The 22486-nt window shown below is 45.9% G+C and overlaps 1 protein-coding gene across 7 annotated transcripts in view; it reads right to left on the bottom strand.

Annotated features, from left to right (window-relative positions):
* The window catches only part of HTR4 (5-hydroxytryptamine receptor 4), a 125612-nt gene that overhangs the window by 55623 nt on the left and 47503 nt on the right, over positions 1-22486 (bottom strand). For all 7 annotated transcript variants that reach the window (XR_004754388.1, XR_004754385.1, XR_004754387.1 and 4 more), the window contains exons 3-4: positions 8200-8325; positions 7056-7256 (exon numbers count right to left, since the gene is read on the bottom strand). Coding sequence is in view for 3 of the 7 variants with exons in the window: in XM_035338628.1 (XP_035194519.1) it covers positions 7056-7256; positions 8200-8325 (327 nt within the window). In the remaining 4 variants the exon portion in view is untranslated. The remainder of the gene's footprint in view (positions 1-7055; positions 7257-8199; positions 8326-22486) is intronic.

Genomic DNA, 22486 nt, shown 5'->3' with positions numbered 1-22486 from the left:
GTAATGAAATAGATACAAGATATTATCAGCTAAAGCTCCTTCAAGCATCACTTCCAACAAATGTTGAGCAGAATGTCTTTCCGAACAGTTCTGTGATTTAGAATAACCACAAATTTTTCTTAAAAAAATAGGTGTGTGGCCTAAAATAAAACAGAAGGCAGGAAGTATATGAATCACAGAAAAAACACCAGCTAGAAAAAAAAAAAAAACATGTTCCATTAAAGTCACTAGTGGAGTCCCCCAGGGCTTGGTACTGGGGCCAGTTCTCTTTGACATCTTCATCGATGATCTGGATGAGGGGATCAAGTGCACCCTCAGCAAGTTTGCAGACGACACCAAGTTAGGTGCGTGTGTCGATCTGCTCAAGGGTAGGAAGGCTCTGCAGGAGGATCTGGATAGGCTGGACCGATGGGCCGAGGCCAACGGTATGAAGTTCAACAAGGCCAAGTGCCGGGTCCTGCACCTGGGGCCCAACAACCCCAAACAGAGCTACAGGCTGGGAGATGTGTGGTTAAAAAGCTGCCTGTTGGAGAAGGACCTGGGAGTATTGGTTGATAGTCAGCTGAATATGAGCCAGCAGTGTGCTCAGGCGGCCAAGAAGGCCAGCAGCATCCTGGCTTGCATAAGAAACAGCGTGCCCAGCAGGTCCAGGGAGGTGATTGTCCCCTGTACTCGGCTCTGGTGAGGCTGCACCTCGAGTACTGTGTTCAGTTTTGGGCCCCTCGCTACAAGAAGGACATGGAGGTGCTCAAGTGAGTCCAGAGAAGGGCTACAAAGCTGGTGAAGGGTCTGGAGAACAAGTCCTACGAGGAGCGGCTGAGGGAGCTGGGATTGTTTAGCCTGGAGAAGAGGAGGCTCAGGGGTGACCTTATCGCACTCTACAGGTACGTTAAAGGAGGCTGTAGCGAGGTGGCGGTTGGTCTATTCTCCCACGTGCCTGGTGACAGGACGAGGGGGAATGGGCTAAAGTTGCGCCAGGGGAGGTTTAGGTTGGATATTAGGAAGAACTTCTTTACTGAATGGGTTGTTAGTCATTGGAATAGGCTGTCCAGGGAAGTGGTTGAGTCACCATCCCTGGAGGTCTTTAAAAGATGTTTAGATGTAGAGCTTAGGGATATGGTTTAGTGGAAGATTTGTTAGCGTTAGGTCGGAGGTTGGACTCGGTGATCTTGGAGGTCTCTTCCAACCTAGACTATTCTGTGATTCTGTGATTCTGTGAAGTCTGAATGAATAGAAGGGCAACAGCTAGCAAATGTGAAATAAAGCATGGTGGAGGCAGCCATGCTGTCTGTGCTCCCACAAAGCTGGCTGCCAGGAGTGGTGAGCAGTGGTGATGAAGAAAGGTCCAGGATGGACTGAGTCGTCCCCCCTGCACTGGCACTCATTTACTTGCTCTGGTCTTCTCAGTGCTCCTAACACTGTTCTGGGATCAGTCCTCACTGGGGAAAACAGCCACAAACTACCACAAAACTGCCACAGAAATACAGGTATCTGCCAACAACCATTAAAGTGTGAGGATATGCAGATGAGAGGGAAAAATAAAGACATGTGGCTCTTACTCACATCAGAGGGGATATTTCGAGCTGATCTGAAAGCTGCCTGGAGATGGTCACAGAGTGCTGCAAAAATTAAACTGTCTGGAAGGGTTTTCAAATCTCAGTTCATGTATGCACAAGGTAAAAGAAACATTTGCTTTGAAAGCCTGTAGCCCAAGCCCCAGAAGAAGAAAACTTTAGCCCAGCAGTTGGAAATCAGGTGGCTTTTTTCGCCGTGTTAAATCATAGCTGTTAGCAGCACGTGTTGGGTGCTCACTTGGGTTACGGGATGGTTCTCTGTCAAGTCATTCATTGCTGATAGATTGTGCTGTCAGCTACCCGTGTTTTAGTTAATAGACACCAGGAAAACCACAAATTTTTGAGTTCAGTCTGTGAAGAGGATTTTAAAAATTGGCAAAGTGCTCAAGAAATAGGTGGAATTTAGAAACTTTTGGTACTAGTATCTATTTAAATATGACTGAAGCTTGGCTGCTTTCCCTTTTCATGTCTAGTACAGAAATGAAGTAAGGTAGAAATTTTCTCCTTGCCCTTCTCAGGAGAACCACGTATCAAACAAAGCTGGAGGTGATGCTGCCCAGACAGTCACAGCAAGGTAGAGGCACACTGCCAAGGAGAAAAGGCGGTATATAAAAGACGGGGTTTAGCCTCCTTTTTGTATGGAAAATTAACCTGTTATTCCGCACCAACCACTCTACCCAGGAATTGTAAGTTATCCCTGTTGTGCTGCTTGCCAAGGTTTGGAATACCAGCCAGCTTCATGGCAGCCAAAGGAGAGTAATGTCTATGTAAAGGACACAGGAGTGGAGAGGGATTGCCACCAGCTCCAGGTGACCTGAGGCAGGACACAGCACAAGTATAATGTGCCTCACATTGCAGCAAAGAGACCACAGCACATCCTTAGGCAGGTGGCAAAGGGCAAATTCAAACTGTCTGCATTCTCCCTGTCTTCTTCCACCCAAATGCCTCGTCTGGGAGGTGGAGGGAAAGACCCCATGTCAGTCTGAAAGGCACCTTCATCTTCTCGAGCACCGTGATAGGTGCTCTAAGCGTGGCATTTAGTCCTGGGATAATCCAGGAGCCCCCAGTCTTGAGACTGAATCAGATTCACGCTGAGGTGTCTGATCTAGCAGAAGATGATGAAAGTCATGTGGTTGCTTTGGGACCCTCCTTTTCAGATGAGACAGGGAGGTCCTGGTCTTTCTTTCAGCTGACGCTCACTGTCAGCAGGCACAGGCCCAGCTTGCCTTCTTGTGCTGGTAGAAATAATTTGTCTTTTGAAAAGTCTCAGATGAAATCCTGTCTTCTTTCGTGTCAGGTGAAGCTCCAAATTATTACTTATGGAGTCAAAATAGCCCCCTATATGAACTTCTACAGCTGGATTTAATGGCTAGGAGAGGTGTTATTAGAGAGAGATTAGAGAGCAGAGGAAAGTGCCTATGGCACATTCAAGTGCCTTTGGAGAGGAGCAGCCTGGCTTGGGGATGTTGCTGCTAGTGCTGTGCTAATGGTGCTGTGTGTGTGTGGTGCTCATGGCTCTAACAAGCACTTATGAAAAACAAGAAAAATGTGATAACAGGGAATTACCTAAAATTTAGATTAGCCCTGCAGCTGGTCTGCAGAGGCGTCATCCTCAATGTGAAAGCACCGAGCGAACAATAAGGGCTGCGATAATTACCCACATCAGGCTACATCCAGCCACCAGCATGGAGAGCTTTTTCCCTTCCTTGGTCTGAGAGCAAAGAACAGCACACATATGGTAAACACACATGAAAGAGAAAAAGCATTTGTGTGCCCTGAAACAATTCCCTAACATCTGGCAACTTCAGGTTTGTCAGCTGTTCAAAACTGCTGCCATGTTTCCGAGTCACAGGCAGTGTAGTTCTATTTACTCATGCCTGGGCTCATGAGGCTTTCAGCACGCTCATCAGCGAGCAATGAATTCACCCTCTGCTTCTCTTCAAGCCATTTGACTGCTGTTTAGTCTAATATGGCCAATACCGGGGATGTGGCAGGTTTTGGGGGATTTCTCTCACACCCTCTGCAAGAGCAGTTCTCCTTGCGGCAGAGAGCATGCAAGGCTCACCGGGCCAGAGAACAGGAGAGCGTGGAAGGGAAACATGTTGTCCTGTCCAGGTGTTCCCACTCTGCTCTGAATGTTTTATTCCGTAATCTAACTCATCTCATTTATTTTTTTTAAAATGTATTTCCAGTTTCAGTTCATTCTGCTGAGCTGTGTGTTTGCAAACTCTGCCTCTGCAATGTTAAGAGCAAATCTTCCTGTGTAAAGCTGCCACGTCTGTTCTGTGTCCTTAAATCCCCACCTCCACGCCACACATGTTGACAGCCACAACGTAGGGCAGCCTCCCCACCCTTGGACACCCAGAGAGGTTGTCCCAGCAGCAGGGGTACTAGTGGGGACAGCAGGAGTGGGAGCTCACCATGTGTCGGGGGGCTGCAAGAGGGGGGCATCTGAAGGGGGGGGTCGGGGGGGGGAATTTCCTTTCTGCAGACCCCACATGGAGTCCCTGCCCCTTGGAAGGTGGCAGAAATATTTTCCCTTTGTGTCCCCCCTCTGCACAACCCCCTGACATTATTTAGAATCATAGAATCATAGAATCATAGAATATCCTGAGTTGGAAGGGACCCTTAAGGATCATCAAGTCCAACTCTTGACACCGCACAGGTCTACCCAAAAGTTCAGACCATGTGACTAAGTGCACAGTCCAATCTCTTCTTAAATTCAGACAGGCTTGGTGCAGTGACAACTCCCCTGGGGAGCCTGTTCCAGTGTGCAACCACCCTCTCTGTGAAGAACCCCCTCCTGATGTCAAGCCTAAATTTCCCCTGCCTCAGCTTAACCCCGTTCCCGCGGGTCCTGTCACTGGTGTTAATGGAGAAAAGGTCTCCTGTCTCTCGACACCCCCTTACGAGGAAGTTGTAGACTGTGATGAGGTCTCCTCTCAGCCTCCTCTTCTCCAGGCTGAACAGGCCCAGTGACCTCAGCCGTTCTTCGTACGTCTTCCCCTCCAGGCCTATCACCATCTTCGTAGCCCTCCTCTGGACACTCTCCAACAGTTTCATGTCCTTTTTATACTGTGGTGCCCAGAACTGCACACAGTACTCGAGGTGAGGCCGCACCAGCGCAGAGTAGAGCGGGACAATCACCTCCCTTGACCTACTAGCGATGCCATGCTTGATGCACCCCAGGACACGGTTGGCCCTCCTGGCTGCCAGGGCACACTGCTGGCTCATATTCAACTTGCTGTCTACCACGACCCCCAGATCCCTCTCTTCTAGGCTGCTCTCCAGTGTCTCATCGCCCAGTCTGTACGTGCAGCCAGGGTTTCCCCGTCCCAGGTGCAGGACCCGGCACTTGCTCTTATTGAACTTCATACGGTTGGTGATCGCCCAGCTCTCCAACCTATCCAGATCCCTCTGCAAGGCCTTTCCACCCTCATTCGAGTCCACGACTCCTCCAAATTTGGTGTCATCAGCAAACTTGCTCAAAATACCTTCTATTCCTACATCCAGATCGTTTATAAAAATATTGAAAAGTACCGGCCCTAAAATGGAGCCTTGAGGGACCCCACTGGTGACCGCCCGCCAGCCTGACGCAGCCCCATTTACCATAACCCTTTGGGCCCTGCCCGTTAGCCAATTGCTCACCCATTGTATGATGTTTTTATTTAGCTGTATGGTGGACATTTTGTCCAGTAGGATCCTATGGGAGACCATGTCAAAAGCCTTGCTGAAGTCCAAAAAAATCACATCAGCTGGTTTCCCTTGGTCCACCATACGGGTGGTCTTATCATAAAAGGAAATCAAGTTAGTTAGGCAGGACCTACCCTTCACAAACCCATGCTGGCTGGGACCAATGACTGCTTTGTCCCCCAGGTGCGCCTCAATAAGTTCGAGAACCATCTTCTCCATGATTTTACCAGGCACTGACATGAGACTGACAGGCCTGTAATTGCAAGGGTCTTCTTTCTGACCCTTCTTGAAAATCGGCACGACATTTGCCAGCTTCCAGTCTACCGGGACCTCTCCAAATTCCCAGGATCGTTGAAAAATAATTGAGAGAGGTTTTAAGAGCCTGAAGAATCAAACTCCACAATTTTACATAACAAGTCCACATCCTCACATCTGCTTTACTGGTAATTGGCTCAAAAGTGGCTCAAAGTGGCAATTTGTCATTGTTTTTAAGATAAGGAGCTTCTCATTTGTGTTCCAGCCATCTAAACTTCCACCTATGGAAACACACCACAGCTATTGCACATCAGCTCCTATCTGGGTGTGCTACTTTACGTGGTGGTGCCCCTGCCTCCCACACAAAAGGAGTTCTGCCAATCAATGGAGAAGTTAATCAACTATCTTTTGAAGCCTGGCTGAGTACAGACATTTTGGATGAAAGATGTTACTTAAATACCAGTTGTCATGATGATGAGAATGATTATGGTTATTTTAGCCATATTAGTAATGCTAAGTAATATTATTTTTAAAGGTATTGAAATCTCTGCACAGAAAGCAACTGAAGACTAAACATTGCCTGTTAGAATAGCTGGTCAAAATGTTTTATTTTAAGTATTTAGACTGTGAAAAATGCTTGCTATTCTGTAAGGTTTGTTTTAAAGTTAAAAAGGCCTGTAGTTTACCTTGAAAAATTGCAGACATCAGTAAAACAAAATTGTTTGCTGTGATTTCTTTAGGATTTTGGCTTCACTTTAATTTTGCAAGAAAAGTTTAAAATAAAAGAGTTTTTAGAATCTTCCACAAAGCCTACATATCTTTTCAACAGCTTTACATACCTCCTTGTTAATCTTCACTAGTGAAGATGTGCAAATGGATGTCTTAGCTAAAAAAGCCTATAAAATTTCGGGGTGGGGGCTTGCTCTCTAAGTCTTTCTCTATATAACCTAGTAATATATGTCAAAATGTGTCATTTAGTAACATGGGTGCTTGTCTTGCTAACAGCAGGAAGGACAGTTCTGATAGCACTTGGAAGATTTGTCAAACACTTTTTGATTAGAGAGAAAGCCAGAGAGTTTAGTGCCTCGGTCCCTGGGTGCACGGGGCTCAGCACAGCACAGCGAGCTTATCAGCAGCCCAGCCTTCCCCACAGCCCCTGCAAACACAACGACCTGTGCAAGACACACCTCCTGCTGCAGATCTTGCATATCTTTCCTACAGATGCATCTTTAAGGATGTCTTTTCTTTACCTTGAAGGAGAATCCGTAGCACGTCTGATCAATAATGTAAGCAAAGCTGTGCCAGGAACTGGCTGAGAACCTAGCTCGCTCTATCAACAAAAATCTCATTCCCTTCAAAGTCTTCCTACACCAGTGAGGATTCAGACAGCTTTCTCCAAAAAGAGCTACCAAGAGAGATTTATTGTTGCACAGTACCCAGCAGGCTCATGCTCACCCTTTGTCTACTGTGGATAAGCAACAACATTGAAGAAATTTAAAGCAAACACGATTTTCTCTGCTGCTCTGCTCATACCTGTCCAGTGAGATACAGCACAGGTGCAGGATTGATGCTGTGGTGAGCAGGACATCGAGAGATGTCCGAACGAGGCAAAACATCTCTCCATAGATCCAGTTGTCCTGGACCAACTCGATGGCTCCAAATGGCATCACCAGCACTGACACCAGCAGGTCCGCAAAGGCAAGGGAAACAATGAAATAATTGGTCTTGATTTTCCTGCAAGGCAGATAACAGAATGAACAGCTTCAATGCAGCATCCTCTATGTGTAGACAGAGAATTCGGCTTGTAGTTGGGTCTAAATTGCTCCATCACATAGAAAGGTCCTCTCTAACAAAATTCCCACTTTATATTGTCACACCTAGCTCATTCCTGGTTTTTACACCTAAACAACCACTGTCTCCCCTGCATAAACACATTTTCCTTCTGACATCTAAGAGGTAAATAGATGCCTGCAGGCCTCTGGCTCTGGCTCAGTCTCACAGCTTGCACTGGAGAGTTTGGGGGCGAGGAGGGGGATTTTATTTTAACTTATAAACTGACAAAATCCTTCCAGAAAGCACTGAGAAGTATCGAGACCGAAGCTATAATTTCAACTTGAAAAGTACTTTTTAAATCATAACAATAAAATAGAATTAAATCCATTAAAAATCCCACACAGAATATGAATAGAGGCTGCTGAATATCTCCCTCCACTCCTGGAGCTGGTCTGACAAATCCCAGGGGGAGCAGCAAGCCTCAAGACAGGAGTTTTCCCTGTGAACCACCCCAAATTGCTGGGAACATTTGCCAGGCTGCGGCAGCACAGCTCAGCTGCAGAAGGACTTTGAGCTGCATGTTTTACTGCGGGGCTAGTGAGAAAGGGAATTGGGGATGGAATTGAGCACTACTGCTCTGCTCTGTTTTTCGCTGATTTATCTGGTTTTGACACCAAAAGTGTTAAATGTGTAGGGGATGGAGACTGCAATGGTCCCATGGCCACAGGGTGTATCTGAGGGCAGGGACACAGAGACCAAGGTGGCAGCGTGACACTGCCCCACAGCTAATGGTGGCACCTCCTTCGTGGTCTATGCTCCCAGATTTGTGCACAGGGCTTTCATCTGGGGCCATGCCTCATGCCCCCCAGCTGAAGGGGGAGCCGTGGGGGCTGCGTGGGCTCACCTGAGCTGCCTGTCCCGGCACACCGCCACCATCACCAGCAGGTTCCCCAGGATGGCCATCAGAATAACCGCCGAGATGAAGGTGAGCAGCACGATCTTCTCTGCTACGCCAAAGCCCTCACTCGAACTGGGGAGCACAGAAAAAAAAAAGGAAAATAAAGAAAATGCACCAGAGCCTGGGGGCTGCCCAGGTTCCTGCAGAGCCAAGGGCACCAGGCACCTGCCTGTGTCTTGGCCATCACAGCAGCAGTGTCCCCAAACAGCCCACCAAGACCTCAGTGCTCCTTAACAAATAGTTTTTCCTGCTTACAGAGAAAGCTGAGAGGCTCATGTTCATCAGCAGAAAGGCTGAATCTCTGTCTTACTTTTTCCTTGCCTTGCCTTGCCTTGCCTTTCCTTGCCTTTCCTTGCCTTGCCTTGCCTTGCCTTGCCTTGCCTTGCTTTGCCTTGCCTTGCCTTGCCTTCCCTTGCCTTGCCTTGCCTTGCCTTGCCTTGCCTTGCCTTGCCTTGCCTTGCCTTGCCTTGCCTTCCCTTCCCTTCCCTTCCCTTCCCTTCCCTTCCCTTCCCTTCCCTTCCCTTCCCTTCCCTTCCCTTCCCTTTCCTTTCCTTTCCTTTCCTTTCCTTTCCTTTCCTTTCCTTTCCTTTCCTTTTTTTTTTTTTCTTTTCTGTTTTACTTAGAAACTGTTCCAGAATTAGGGAAAATAAAACAATTTTTGGAAAAGGAAGTTCCCAATTTCCCTCTACCTTGACATCAATAATTTATTTCAGTTAGTGAAAGGGCAAGACATGGCAAGGCAAGGCAAGGAAAGGAAAGAAGGAAGGATATCATGCAAACACAATGTTAGACATATTTTAAATCAGCATTTCTACAAATATCTTGTTAAATGTTCTTTTTTTGTAGTTTTTTTTTTTTTTAAGATTTTTTTTTTGGAGTCTGCCAAAGAGGAGGGTAATAAACAATGTGCAATAAATACCATTTATAAAACTGTTTTTATTTTATTTTATTATTTTATAATATATTTTATTTTATAAATTTTTGAGTCACTTTTATTTTAAGCTATTTCTAATTATATATCCAAAACAAAAGGCACCCCAAACCTCCACCTGCCTGTGTCACTTTCCACAGTACATCAGAGTGGTGAGAATGGGTGTTTGTTCTCAGGTGTGGCTTTTCTAGCTGGCATTAAACCAGCATTAGGAGCAGCACTAGGCACTAATTCTGCAGGGCGATTCCTTCACCGTGCACAGGGCTGGCACTCGGCACCCAGGATTAATGCTGTGAGATTGTTCATGTCATTGAAAAATTGAACTGCTATTTTGTTTAGTTTGGCTTCCTCTGGGGTCATGTTTTATTTACTAAATCTGATCCAGGCTTTTACACTTATCTCGCTGAATTCTCCTGATTTTGGCAAAGCTCAAAAAGATTAGAGGCTCTGCTGCAGTCCCATCTCCAGTGCCTGTGCCATCTTAATAGGCATCTCATGACTGACTCCAGCATGTGCCTGCACTGCAGAGCACCCCTTTAATCACAATTTCTGGTTTTGTCCCCAGTGCCACCTTCAGTCTGACTTTTTTTTGCCCACTGCCAGTTGCACTGTTGGGTCAAATCACAGCCCGCTGAGCATGGACTCATCATATGCAGTATGAACACCATCTTAGGAATTCATGAGTTTTAAAGTTTTACAAGGAAATGCATTTGGCTATGGATTCATCCAGAAGGGTGAGGATGTTTATGAGCAAATAAGAAAGAAGAAAGGAGATGCCCTGGCAAACACACAGCACCAGGCAGACCTATGCAGGACAGAAAACAAGTTCAATTATCCAGCTATAATGAGAAAGAGGTCTGACACAGCTGCATACCCTAACTTCAGAAATGTATGTCCATATGCCAAGCAGTGCTTTCTCCCCCATGAGAGCACACACAGCTTTTAATTCAGGATAATCTCATGAATTAAAACCAGGATCTTAAAAAAGGTCACATAGCACAGACAGATGGGTGTATGCCACTGCCCTGCAGAGTTTTCAGGCAAAAAGTCCCCGAGTGCTGCCAGCCCCATGTCCCTCTGGATATTCCTGGGGTACCAGTTACACCCAGGTAGAGGTGGCTTGGAACTCAGTAAGGCTTTGTCTTGTGTTAGGTGAACAGTCCTGGCCCAGATGGTAAATGCGAGGCAAAGGCATGGCTGCTTCTTTTGCCCTAATGGTTTTTGGTGCTAACATCAGTGAATCCAGTCCTGCTTAATGGAGGAAGGTCAGCAGGGTAGTGTTGACAGGGTCAGTTGTAGCCATTCAGCAAGACATTTATTTTTGTGCAAGGCAATTACAGATGCTAAGATAGAAGAAAGGCAAAGTCAAGAGCAGGTTTTATTCACCATCTGAGAGTTTACATTTAATTAGGGAGAGTTGTCTCCTGGACTTATCACAACTTCAGTGAGGGCAATTAAGGCTCCAAGAGGCCTCCTGGGCAGCTAGCAGCTCTGGGCAAATGCTGATGCATTCAGAAATGGTGACAAGGCTCTGTCAGAACTAAGTGTGGATTTCCCAGCTTTTGCTGGAAATGTTGCTTCCCACTGCCCTGGGTCATTAGTTCTTGGACAACTCTTGAAATGAGTGGGTTTTGTGTCTGCAGTTCTTATAATTACACTGAGTTGTTGCCTGCAATTTGCCTACGTTGATCCAGTCCGCCTCCTCCCATCTGATGGAAGAAAATCCCCATCTGCCAAAAGGATCTGTCTCATCCATCATTCCGTCCCTGACAGTGGCCTGTAGGAAATGAAATGCCTACGTGCATATAGCGGTACCTCCCTTGCATGCTCTCGTGTGCTGCAAAGGTCTATCTGTCACAGTGGTTTGTGTTAAATGGCTCTAGGTGAGATCCTCTGGTCTGTCTTTTGAACTTTCAGAACAGCAAATGCTGCTTCTGGGCAGCTTTCCTCCACCTAGTAGTAACATGCTAGATGCAAAATCAAGTACCTGGCATCAGTTTCCATACCTTCTGTCACCAATGACTGTCCTAAATTGCATACATAGTTGCTTTCCTCAAAACTGAAGGTAATTGGCATCCAGGTCTTTATTCCAATGCCCAGATCCCAAGGCACTCTACAGAATTGGTCACTAGCTACATGAGAGCTCCTAGGAAAGGACATCATTCTTTCCCCAACTAGAATTTACTCCCCCATCCGTCCATCTCCATCTGATCTGAAATCTCTCCTTTCCCCAGAAGCAATGTTTGGCGCTGGAGATTTGGGGAGTCAGGAAGGTTGGGGTGCCACCAGACAGACGTGCACAGCAGCAACATGCTTTGGAGAAGGCTGAGCCCCTGGGAGGGGTCCTGCCCTGCAGCACCGTGACCAGCAGGATGCCCAAGGCGATTCTCCTCTGCTGGGGGCACAGACAGCTCTCGGCCCGCCGCCTCCCTCCTCATGCAGACAGATGTTGTACCACTGGGGAAGAGCAGGCACGAGCCAGCATCGGTACTGTGAGCTCAACAGACTGCCAGAGCCTTCATTAATAACGTTCAGCAGAAGACTCCACAAAAATTAGAGGAATGAGAAAAAGAAGCGACTTCAAAGGTCAGGTCTCAGCCCCAGGCCTGCTGGCTGTGTACAGGGCAGGATGAAAAGCTGGCGAACAATGGGGAAGCCGGGATCAAAGGCACCTTCATCGAGCTGTAATTGCACCTTTCTAAACGGAGCCCTCACAACGGGCTGACATCGCTCTGTGGCTGTGAAACAAAATATCACACCATACTGAATAGCTCCCTACAAAAGGTGTTCCTTTTCCTCCAAGGCAGCACACAAATGCTGGCAGAGCAGTGGAGAGGAGGAGGATTGTTCCGTTTATACAGAGCCAGGCAGATTCATATTTAGTCTTATCTAGCTTTGCTCATCTGTCTGCTCTTCCTAAACAATTCCCGTCTCCGGATTATTTGAGTACCTTGCATCTCCCCAGACTCTGCAGCAGGTATGGATGGGGAGAGCCAACTCCATCATCCCAGGCCCTGCCAGTGTGGGTTCAGCTGGCCTTCATCCACCCCTCTGAGCAGTGCCTTGTGAGGGGAGCTGGTAACTGAGCCTGCTGGATCATGTTTTAGGGATCCCTGGGGCTTGGGGGTGCCCTGAGGCTGCCTGCCGGGACATCACTGTCAATCATCATCCCCCATGCCTGCACCATTTGCACCAGTCTGGCTACAGCCCAGGGCCCTGGACAGAGGCAGGAGGCCAGAAACATGCCCTGACACACATGTCTGCAGGGCATTTGCTCTGACAACAGTTTCCAAAGTGTTTGGGAAATCTCTACAGAGAATATTGCTCTCAAGCCCCCTTTTATTGCTCCCCCGGGGAACATTATACGCAGACATCACTGGGGGTGCAAGAAGGACGTTCCTCTGGGATATGTTTCTGCTCATCTGCCTTTTGAATAATCTATCATCAAGTAGGAATATTTGTTAATTATTCAGTCTCAGTAATTCAAAGCTGTTAATAATGGAAGAAATGGATATTGCTGTAAATTAAAATCAATGGTTTGCATAACATCTTTGATCAAATCTGAGTGCTCTGGCTTCCAAGCATGCTTCCCTGTTTAATAAAGCAGAGATTGATGGGTTTGCTGTTACAAGGAAATGAGATTCAGACAAAATGATTGTTGGTTAGTAGGAATATAGAAATCACTTAAGGAAAAAGGTGAAATACTGATGTGGAATGAATGCTTAAAACCCACATGGATATATTTAAAAGGCTTTTCTGTGTAGTCATTAATGTTTTTTAAAAAGGTGTAATTATTTTTTTTTCAAGCTCAATTTCTACTTTCCTGTAAACACCCCGCCTTTTCTATCTGACCTCTAGTGCTTTTGCATAATCTATGCTGCAATTAAACCGCACAGATCGGTCATATTGGTAAGACTGCATATATTGCTCCTCTGGTTTTCGTTACAAATCACTGCCTGACCTCCCTGCAACTGCAGTGGGACAAAGTCACCGATAAACAGCTGAGATTGCTTTGGGCATCTCACAGACACTGCAGTGGGTGTCAGAGAGAGAAAGGGAATGGGAGAGATGGAAAACAGGGCAAGGGTAGAATAAACAGGATTTCTCTTCTGGGGGCAGAGGAGTGCAGCTGAAATCAAGGTGGCATGGAGAACCATTTCCTACCTGGCAGGGAATAACTCTGCCTGCCGAGGTGACCTGGAGCATCTCCTGGAGGCAGCCAGGGACTTCCTGAGCACTTCAAAGCAAGGTGCATGTGTAATTCTCACTGACAAGGATTAAGAGCTCAGAGCAGTGAGTTTTACCAGGTGAGCCTAGAACAAAGCTTCCTCCTTTATTTACAGGGGCCTCGGGGAAATGGTGAGTAAGCAGGGGAGTCAGACTGCTTACTCTTCACCCAAGCCATGGCTTTTCACTCTGTAACTCCAGGTGACATGAGATTTCATGCAGGTCTTTAACTGCAAATAAGCTGTTATTTGCCTCTCCTCCTCTCTACTCCCCTGATTATTCCTAGGCATAAAATCAGAGGCTGAGTGTTAAACACTTAAAAATGAAGATATGTTATTATATGAGTAAACCTAACAATGCATGCTTTAGTATGGAAACATGACAATAGGGAAGATATTATTTGATCTATGGCTTTCCAGCTGTTACCATATTCTATTCTACTACCACCTAAAAATATTAATCAGAAGTCAGCATTAATGTAGAAGCACATAATTTCTTACAATGCATTCAAATGTTTCACTGCCTTTGCTTCAGACTATGCAGATGGCAAGACCACTCCTAACAGATTCAAATCAATTATGTACTTCTGTTTTAGAAACAAATTGAAATTAATTAAAGTATTGACAAGCCACAAATGAGCAGTATTCCACATATTGAAATAACTCAGTCATGTGATTAGTTTATTTGAGTGGTTCTTTTTTTTTTTTTCTTTAACAAATACATTGCAGCAGTGGGATGGGTAGGAAAGGATAATGTTTTTTGTTTGTTTGTTTGTTTGTTTTGTTGTTTTTCCTTTTGTGCTGGTTTGAACCTCAAAAAAGTTGTGCAAACCAACTCACTTTCACTGATGGTGTGGGACTTAAAAAGTACCAATTTACTGTGAACAGCAGCAGATCAGGCAGGGCCACGAATTACGAAACAAGGATTTCAGGTCACCTCCTGGACAAAGCCGTTGAGAATGGCACTGAGCCCGCACCTCCGCTCCACATATCTCCTGCATGCCGAATGCTAGAGTGCTTCAGGGAATTATGTGTCTTAAGTAGCTGATAATACTGATTAAAATCAATTGTCAAGATGAAGCAAAGAAGACAGGCTATTTAAATGTTTTAAAAATTGCTGTGTGTGGGCTGTGCAGTCAGTCAGGTACGTGCTAGGAGCACTCCCATTTGGGGAGCAGGCATGTGCTGGAGCTTCCAGACACTGCAGGACCTTGGCAGGTATCAAGCAATGCCAGAGCAGCAGCTCCAGCCCCGCACACATCGCAGGGGCTTAGCCTGCCTGGGTTTGGGCTGGCCATCAAGGCACAGGAGGCTCCAAGGAACTACCCCAGCTGGCCTGTGCAGTCTCCTCAGTTTCCACCAGGAGAAGTTCCTGCCTTTTCTGGAGGACATGTCTGGGGCTGAAAATTGATTCTGAACAATGTGATCCCTTGTTATGATCTGCAGACAGATGGAGGTCAAAGACCTTGAGAGCATGAGCAGCTTGCAAAGTTAATGGGAGCAGCGTGCTGAGCCAGGGGATTAAACCCCAACCTGGTGAGTCTCAGGGCACTGCCTACACCTCCTGGCCTCACCCCTTTCAAGGGAGCTGTGCTGGCACCCAGCAGCCACGTCCATCCCTACTTCTCAACAAACGGAGGATGAAGAGCCAGGCTCTGCTCTTTCCCAATCAGCAGATCAAGCATTACATAAGTTACACCCACGTAGGAAATGATATTGCTGCAAGGCTGATGCATGTAGGTACAATCCTTAAAATCCATTAGACTGTCACCTAAAATATAAGATAAAATTAACTTATTAAATTAGCGTTAGGTTAAGACCGTGGTGTTTACATGAAGGAAAGGCAGCTGCTGCTACTGCTCTGTTTGTTATCCATTTACAAATACCATAGGAGATCACTTGTGCAAAGCACTGCAAAAACACAAGCAATCACCAGACCTTGCACTGTGTTTGGTTCAGTACCTTCTATTTCCAGGTTTTCACATTTTACTCCCAGTGCTCCCTTCACATGCCAAATACTCCCCTTTTATCTTTACATGCACATAATAATGCTTTTCGGATATGCAGGGTCTACTTATCTCAATGAGGTTACAGAATACTGCTATGAGAAAGCAAGCCTGGTTTAGGCACGTGCAGGAATTTAGGCACACTACAAAGTGCAGCAAAGATGTAACAATCGTTTCTCCTTTGGAAATGCTGAATAAAACCAAAGATCAAACATGCCTTTAATCAGAAAATTCTTGATCTGTTCCTAACTAGAATTGCTCCTCAGATGTATGTCCTCTACCAACCTACATGTGTCAGTTCAATAAAGAACATAAATAAACCTGACTTTTGGCATGTATTCTATCTTAATAACATGATTTTCCTCTATTTTCCAGATAGGCTCTTGCCTATTCCTTGTCATATGGAAGTTGCAAACAAAGCAGGCTGAGTGTTCAAAGGACAAATACAGCACAGCTATGCTCAGGAGACCTGATTCAGTGAAACACTATTTTTCCAGTACTTTCAAGAAAGAGTGTTTGCAATTCTGTTACTGTGTAAAATAGTTTTAATTTTACAGAGACATAAACAGCATTGCCATTATTTCTATTGCATATGTGAATATCTCAAGCTTTAGTTTCAGTAGTAAAGAAACAAGGAGTAACTGAATGTATTTGATGCAGATCTATGATATAACCTCCTCTAGCATGGGAGTGGGTTGGGTAATGAAGGTTCAGACTCTTGTTAAACATATTTTGAGTGTTCGTGTGTCACATGCTCACGAAAATCCATGCAATGCTTCCTGCAATAACCAGGTGCAAAACCAGAGTTCTCTAAGACTGACTGAGCAGAGCCTTCAACAGCAAGCTGCTGCTCCCAGGCTGAGAGCATTTGTTTGCCTGCCTTACTATTATTTCTGCCATTAAAACAAGAAAGTCCGTCCTATCCACACACGTTTCCCAAACATAACTCTTCATTTAGACACCATAATGGCAGCTCTTAGTATTTTTTGGCATTCCAGAACCAAGTTCTCATTTTCAGACCAGGAAAAGCCTTTGCTCCCTTCTTTGCTGAAAGCCTGAAAGTTGCAAGACTTCCAAGTTAAACAGCATGAAAGTCTCTGTTTTACTCTTGGAAGCAATATGTGCAGTCAGAGAAATATTGTTAAATGACAGTCGTTCAGTCAAGACTGGTGGAAGAGTCCTGGCATCAGGCTGTTCATTGAAATACCCATGCTATGTACTTCTCTGCCTGCTTGTTTACACCTTGGACAATAAAAGTAAAATACAGCTATTGGCTGTCTAGCTTCTAATATTTCCTGGACACCTTCCCAGTTTCAAGAATCTAGAGAAATAAAAGAGTTTCTTGTTGTTACCCCTGCTAATGGAAGACTTGGCACAGATAAGATAATTCATTGATTTCTGGAATACATTTCATTTGAGAACGCCCCCGTGCTTAGCCACATGGTTCACTCATTCATTACAAGACAATGGCAGGAAGAAATTTTACTTCTTCTTTTTGAGGACAACACAGGACTGTATGTCTCAATGAGATTTTTGAAGGCACAGCACGGTGCAGTTCATTTTTTCATCTTCTAAGGTGCGTGCCCCTTCAGGTACTTGACTGAGTGATTGCCTTCTTTCTCCAGGAATTTGCGTGTCTCCATGGTCCCTTCACCAGCGCCACAATTTCCAAGCTGCTCAGCAAATCAGCTGTATCCTGACACAGAGCAGATCAGTCAGGTCAGAAAAAAATAGTCTTTGAAATATCAGGCATTTCTAGCTCCGCTGCCTCGCTGTGAGCTGTACCATAAAGATCAGAGCTTGGTAATGCTGATTTCAGAGGTGGCAGCCAGAGCCTTCCACCCCCAGAGGATGTACTCATCAGCTCTTTTTGTATGAATCTCAATGTTGCATTTAGGCTCTGGATAGCACAAGACGTGGAAAGCCCTTGAACTGAGAGCAAAACACTTAAATATATTGTTTTATTTAAATCCCCTTCTATGATCCCAGCCAAGCCCGTGATCTGAACATTCTCCAAAGACCTCGTCACGTTTCTCACTTCAAATAAATAAGAGAGGATGTCAACCTGGGCAAGCAGCAGGACAGAGGAAAAGCAAACAGCTGGGACTGCTTAGTAGATGGAAAATGTAGGCACTTAGCTTGGATGCAACCAAGATCCCACCTGGCAGTCACTACCAGCACATCACTGAGGCAAGTCTTGGAAGCTCTGGAAAGGTTTTTTCAGTTGTGATCTGGCTAACAAAGACAAACGCTTCCAGGAAGGGTGTCTCACCATGCTTGGCTGCAGAAGCCCTTGATGAAAATTCCTAAAAAAAGCAGTTCCTGGAGAACAGAGCAACATGAAGGGAGAGACCTTCCCCACAAGGGAGTGAGCTGGCCCACGGCTCCTGGGTGGCACCAAGTGTTGGCTCTACTCACAGATCTGTGAACTTCAAACAAGCATTCAGCAGCACAATAGGTTTCTTCTATAAAGTGGGAACAAAGCCAAGTTTAAGGAACTGCTTTTTGATCCCTAAGGGGGAACTAGCTGCTGCCTCTCCGAGTTATCTCACAGTTTTGAGGCAAACTAAGGAGAAAGAGGTAAGGTGTCTGCACCCAACACCTTAGATGCAGTGCCATTTCCCATCTGTAAGTGCAATGTTGCACTCAAATGTCAAAGGGACCAACCAAGACAAGAGGCACAAAGCTCAAAAAAGACAACGGGCTATGAACAACTTTATTTTATTTATTTAGTTAGTTAGTTGTGGGTAATTTTTGCCGTGTTAGTAGGGAAACTGGCTCCCTGGCAGTGCTGAGCAGAAAGTAGTGAAGATGCTCCACACGGTTAAATTCTCTGCACAGGGGTCTGCAATGCTGCTGACAACTTAATAGCACCTGCAAATCAAAGAGTCTTGAAAACCTTGATACAGTGGCGTTTCTGGAAAGCTGGCTCAGTACTTTCACTGAGGGAGTGTACTGAAAGCTGGTTTACGTTTTGTGATTAATTTTCTGGCCACTTGAACTTTGCCACTACATTCAGTGGGTAATCCAGGTGAGGGACACTTAGCTAGATCAGGTTACAGCTTTTAGCTCCAATAAAAACTTCTGTGTTACAGTGTGTCTCCAAGGGCAGTTCAAAACAGTTCCTCACAGTGCTGCAAGGAGATGGCAGCAACAAGGGCTCTGAGCGCAGCTTACCGGGAAGAGTAAAAGCAATACAAAAACACGAGGTGCCTGAGTTGGACTAGACCCAGATCTGCTGGGCTCAGGAAAGCATAGTGAACAGTAGCTGAACTGCAAGGAATTAAAAAAAAAAAAAAAAAAAAAAAAAGGCAAAACAAAAAACCACACCATGTTTCATTGTAGCTGCCAGCTCTGAGAATCACATCCCCATTACGGTCCATAAAAATGGAAATTGCAAATAATGGCAGTAATGGGACCAAATCTATCCCAGCTGCTTGGGAATGGAGAAATCACATTCTTCCGCTCCAGCATGACCCAAAATACAACAAAAACAGTTTAATCCCCAAGGAAGTAAGGCAGTCATTTTATTTTCCAGGGATCTCTAACAGCAAAGAAGAGGCTCATATCCCCATACACAAGCCCTGTAGAGGTTTCTCCTGTGACGTCATCTACTCACACTTGTCCTCCAAGTACCTGAGACTCCATCTGAGGCTGCTCAGATACATCGAGCAGCTCCTGGTCAGCTTCTTCACTCCTCAGAGCTATCTGTACTGAAGACTTCTTGACCAAGTCAACACGCATTAGGCTTTTCTTGGCTATTTTCTCCTTTTGCTGGATTTATTTATTGTCCTATTAGACTCCCTGAGTAGACAGAGCCTGTTTCCAGAAAAGTCCTCAAGAAGTTCATGAGAAGAGCAAGCCCTGGACAGGTCTCCAGGCTAATGTACTGACAGTGAGCGATGAGCTGGCACATCACCACAGCCCCATGATCTTACTGTGGAAATGAGGCTTTGGGGACAAGTAGCCTTTGTGTTTCCAGGTCCTGGCCTTTAAAACAAAGTTGGAAAAAAAAATAAACATCAATAGATACTAATCTGAAGATAAGGAGACGGAAAAACATCATCAGAGCTCCATAAGCCAACTAGGAGCTTGGATGATTTTCTAGATTAGGAGAAGGAACTGGGGATGCAGTGAGAATCTGTTTACACACATTGGACTGCTGTAACTGACTTTTAAAAATAACTCAGTTATCAGGACATGCTCTTGCCCAACACTATAATCACTGAAGTATGCTTTTACATCTATCTGGTGCCATGCTGGAGCAGTGACCCAGTATTCCCATGGGGAGAGCGGGCTGTGAAACTCACACAGCAAATGAACAAGCAGATACTGGGTGATTTAACACACTGGGGGCTCCAGAAAAGCAAGGAAGATATGTCCAACCTAGGCAGACCGACACCCTAGAAGAGACAGGACTGGAAAACAGCTCCCACTGCTCTCATACTGGCACAAGATCCTGCACCCAGGAAGGGGAAAGGCCCTGCTTGGTTCCCTCTCCTTCCTGCACTCTGACCCATCAACAGATGGATAACCAACTATTTGAAAGTGCCCTGCCCACCCCATCCCATCCTTCAGCAGCAGCAAGCAGAGCCCTCTTCTTTCTCCTTTATTTCTCTCTGAGATTACAGCCATGCTAAAGTGTGGTAAGAAGGTCAGCCGCTGATTTATTTATCATCAGTATTCTAGCACAGAGCTGGAAACCTGGCTCCTGTTCCCAGCACCACTAGTGAGTGCTGAGATTGTTCCTAAGGGCTTTTCTGCAAGGGCATCTTACTTATTTTTAACTTTCCAGATTTACCATTCTTCAGACAGGAGGAATAAGGGCATCTGGCACACAGATCAAATTATTGATCCAGGCACCACATCCTGCTAAGGACTTGAGTTACATGAGGTCATGCTAAGCTTTAACCAACTGCAAGGAGAGTGGAACTGGATCAAGGCAAGAAGCCACCTGCAACAGGCAGACCCTTCACATCCCGTTCCTGTGCTCAGACATGAAGCAGTTTGGACTGCAGTTACTTGGGTTGTAGTGAGGGACACAATCACAGAATCACACAGTGGTTCAGGTTGGAAGGAACGTTAAGATCATTTAATTCCTACCCCCTGCCATGTTCAGGGACACCATAAAAGTGCAAGAGCTGAGTGTGCCTCTTTGCAAGTCCTTTTGCAAACATGCCCCAGGTGTTCACATCCTTACGACACTTTATCTCCCCATCAGATGAGGAGGAACCCTTTGCCTTGATACATTTTTTTAGCATTCCCCCAGCTCTGATTTTAGTGTCTTTTTAAACCTGCCCTGCACTGGATTCACCCTGAAACAGCTCAATGGTCCCTGAAAGCTACAGCTCCCTATATTCCTGTCCATCAGATGCCATCATTTCATCATGTTCTGCCTTTGGGAAGGCAGAGGAGAGGTGACAGCAAGTCCTAGGTTAACAGCTCAGATGGCGATGGAGGTTCAGGTCTATGACTGTTTGCCAGGCCAGGTAACAATGAATGTGTTGTGTGTTTATCACCACAATAAGAGCAAGCCAAACAGTGGAAAGGCTGCACTGGGTAAGAGTTGGAGTACAGTTCTTATCTGCCCAGGAGATGCACTCTGCTCCAAGGTGATAGTCTGTCAACATTTATCACAACCCATAGCAGGCCTTAACTTCATAACCAGGAAAATAGCAATAAACGTGTTTTGATATGGCGTCTTTCATATCTGAGATACTATAAATGCTCTTCAGAAAGCAACAGAAGGCTCCTGCAGCCACACACATTACCACGTCAGGGTCCTGGAGCTGGTAACAGCTCCCCGCAGCTCTGATTCCCAAAGCCGCATCCCAGAGGAGATATCTACCCAGGACATCAGGACAGTCTTCTGGCACTTTTCCATAAAACCAAAGGGAATTTTAACTGAGTGGAGAGTAAAAGTCATTGGCTTTCTGCCTACAAGCTGTGTGACACACAGCCCCGCCGATACGACAGGCTGTGGCCCTGCACCTCCCACACAGCCCCGGGTTGGCAGCAGCCCCTCTCCAGACCCCTGTCCTCCTCTCCCAGCCTCCAGCCATGGCTGGCTCCAGAACACCCAGGGATGGAGACAAATGGAGCTTTGCCAGCCTAACACTGAGGGTCAGGCCTGAAAACACAAGGAGAGAGTCCTGGCCCCAAGCAGTACTGCCTGTCTGCCTTTGCAGGGAGTGGTGTGGGCAAAAAACAGCAGCAAGGTCAGGGCCATCCTCCTGCTGTTGGCAATCTGCGGCTTCCTAGAGCAACTGCCTGTCTTTGCCGCCCCTAGAGCCAGGCCTGCCCTAGGAGATCCCAGGTTTTGGGACTGTTGAGCTGCCCTCTACACCTTCCTCCAAATCCCCACAGGTTGCCAGCATGCACATAGATGTGGAAGCTAAAGAAAGGCTGTACTGAAAGGCACCAAAAAGTTAATTGTTACATCCCATGCAGATTCCTCGGGGCACCCTCACAACAGCACAGAGTATCATCACAGCCGTGTGTTACGGCTTGCCTCCCTCGGGGGGCTCAGCACATGCAGACACAGTGCGCAGCCCCTCTGCACCCTCTGACAAACCTCATGGAGCAGATTTGTCTCCTTGCTCCACAGCTGCCACCCGGGAACGTGCTATTGATTTGCAGAAGCTGGAGCCGTACTTAAAAATTCCATTAATTAAGTGTTGGTGGAGGTGTTTGGAAAGACGTTCTGATAAATACAGTGCTATAAAGTGTTTCCCTAGAAGCTGAGGAAAAAAGTGTTCAATAAAGAAAGTACCTGGGCTGCTAACAGCTACCGCCCCTGCTGAGCAGTGCCTGGGCTGCGTGGGGGATTCAGCACAGAACTTTTCACATGGCTTTTTTGGCTACTGAGAATTTTTAGTAAACCCTATAAAATCCCAAAAGTGCCCTTCTTTCAAATGGCTGCTTATAAAATGGGCCATTTAATTCAATAGCATAGCATACGTGGTCATATCTACAACTGATGTAAATCAAAAAAGTTCGGTTTTGCCTCATAGTGGATCTGCAGGGTTTTACTTTTTTTTTTTTTTTTTTTTTTTTTTTTTTTTTTTTTT

Source organism: Oxyura jamaicensis, chromosome 13 (genome assembly GCF_011077185.1).
Source record: "Oxyura jamaicensis isolate SHBP4307 breed ruddy duck chromosome 13, BPBGC_Ojam_1.0, whole genome shotgun sequence".
Classification (NCBI taxonomy): Eukaryota; Metazoa; Chordata; class Aves; order Anseriformes; family Anatidae; genus Oxyura; species Oxyura jamaicensis.
This window is presented reverse-complemented; position numbering and strand designations above follow the sequence as displayed.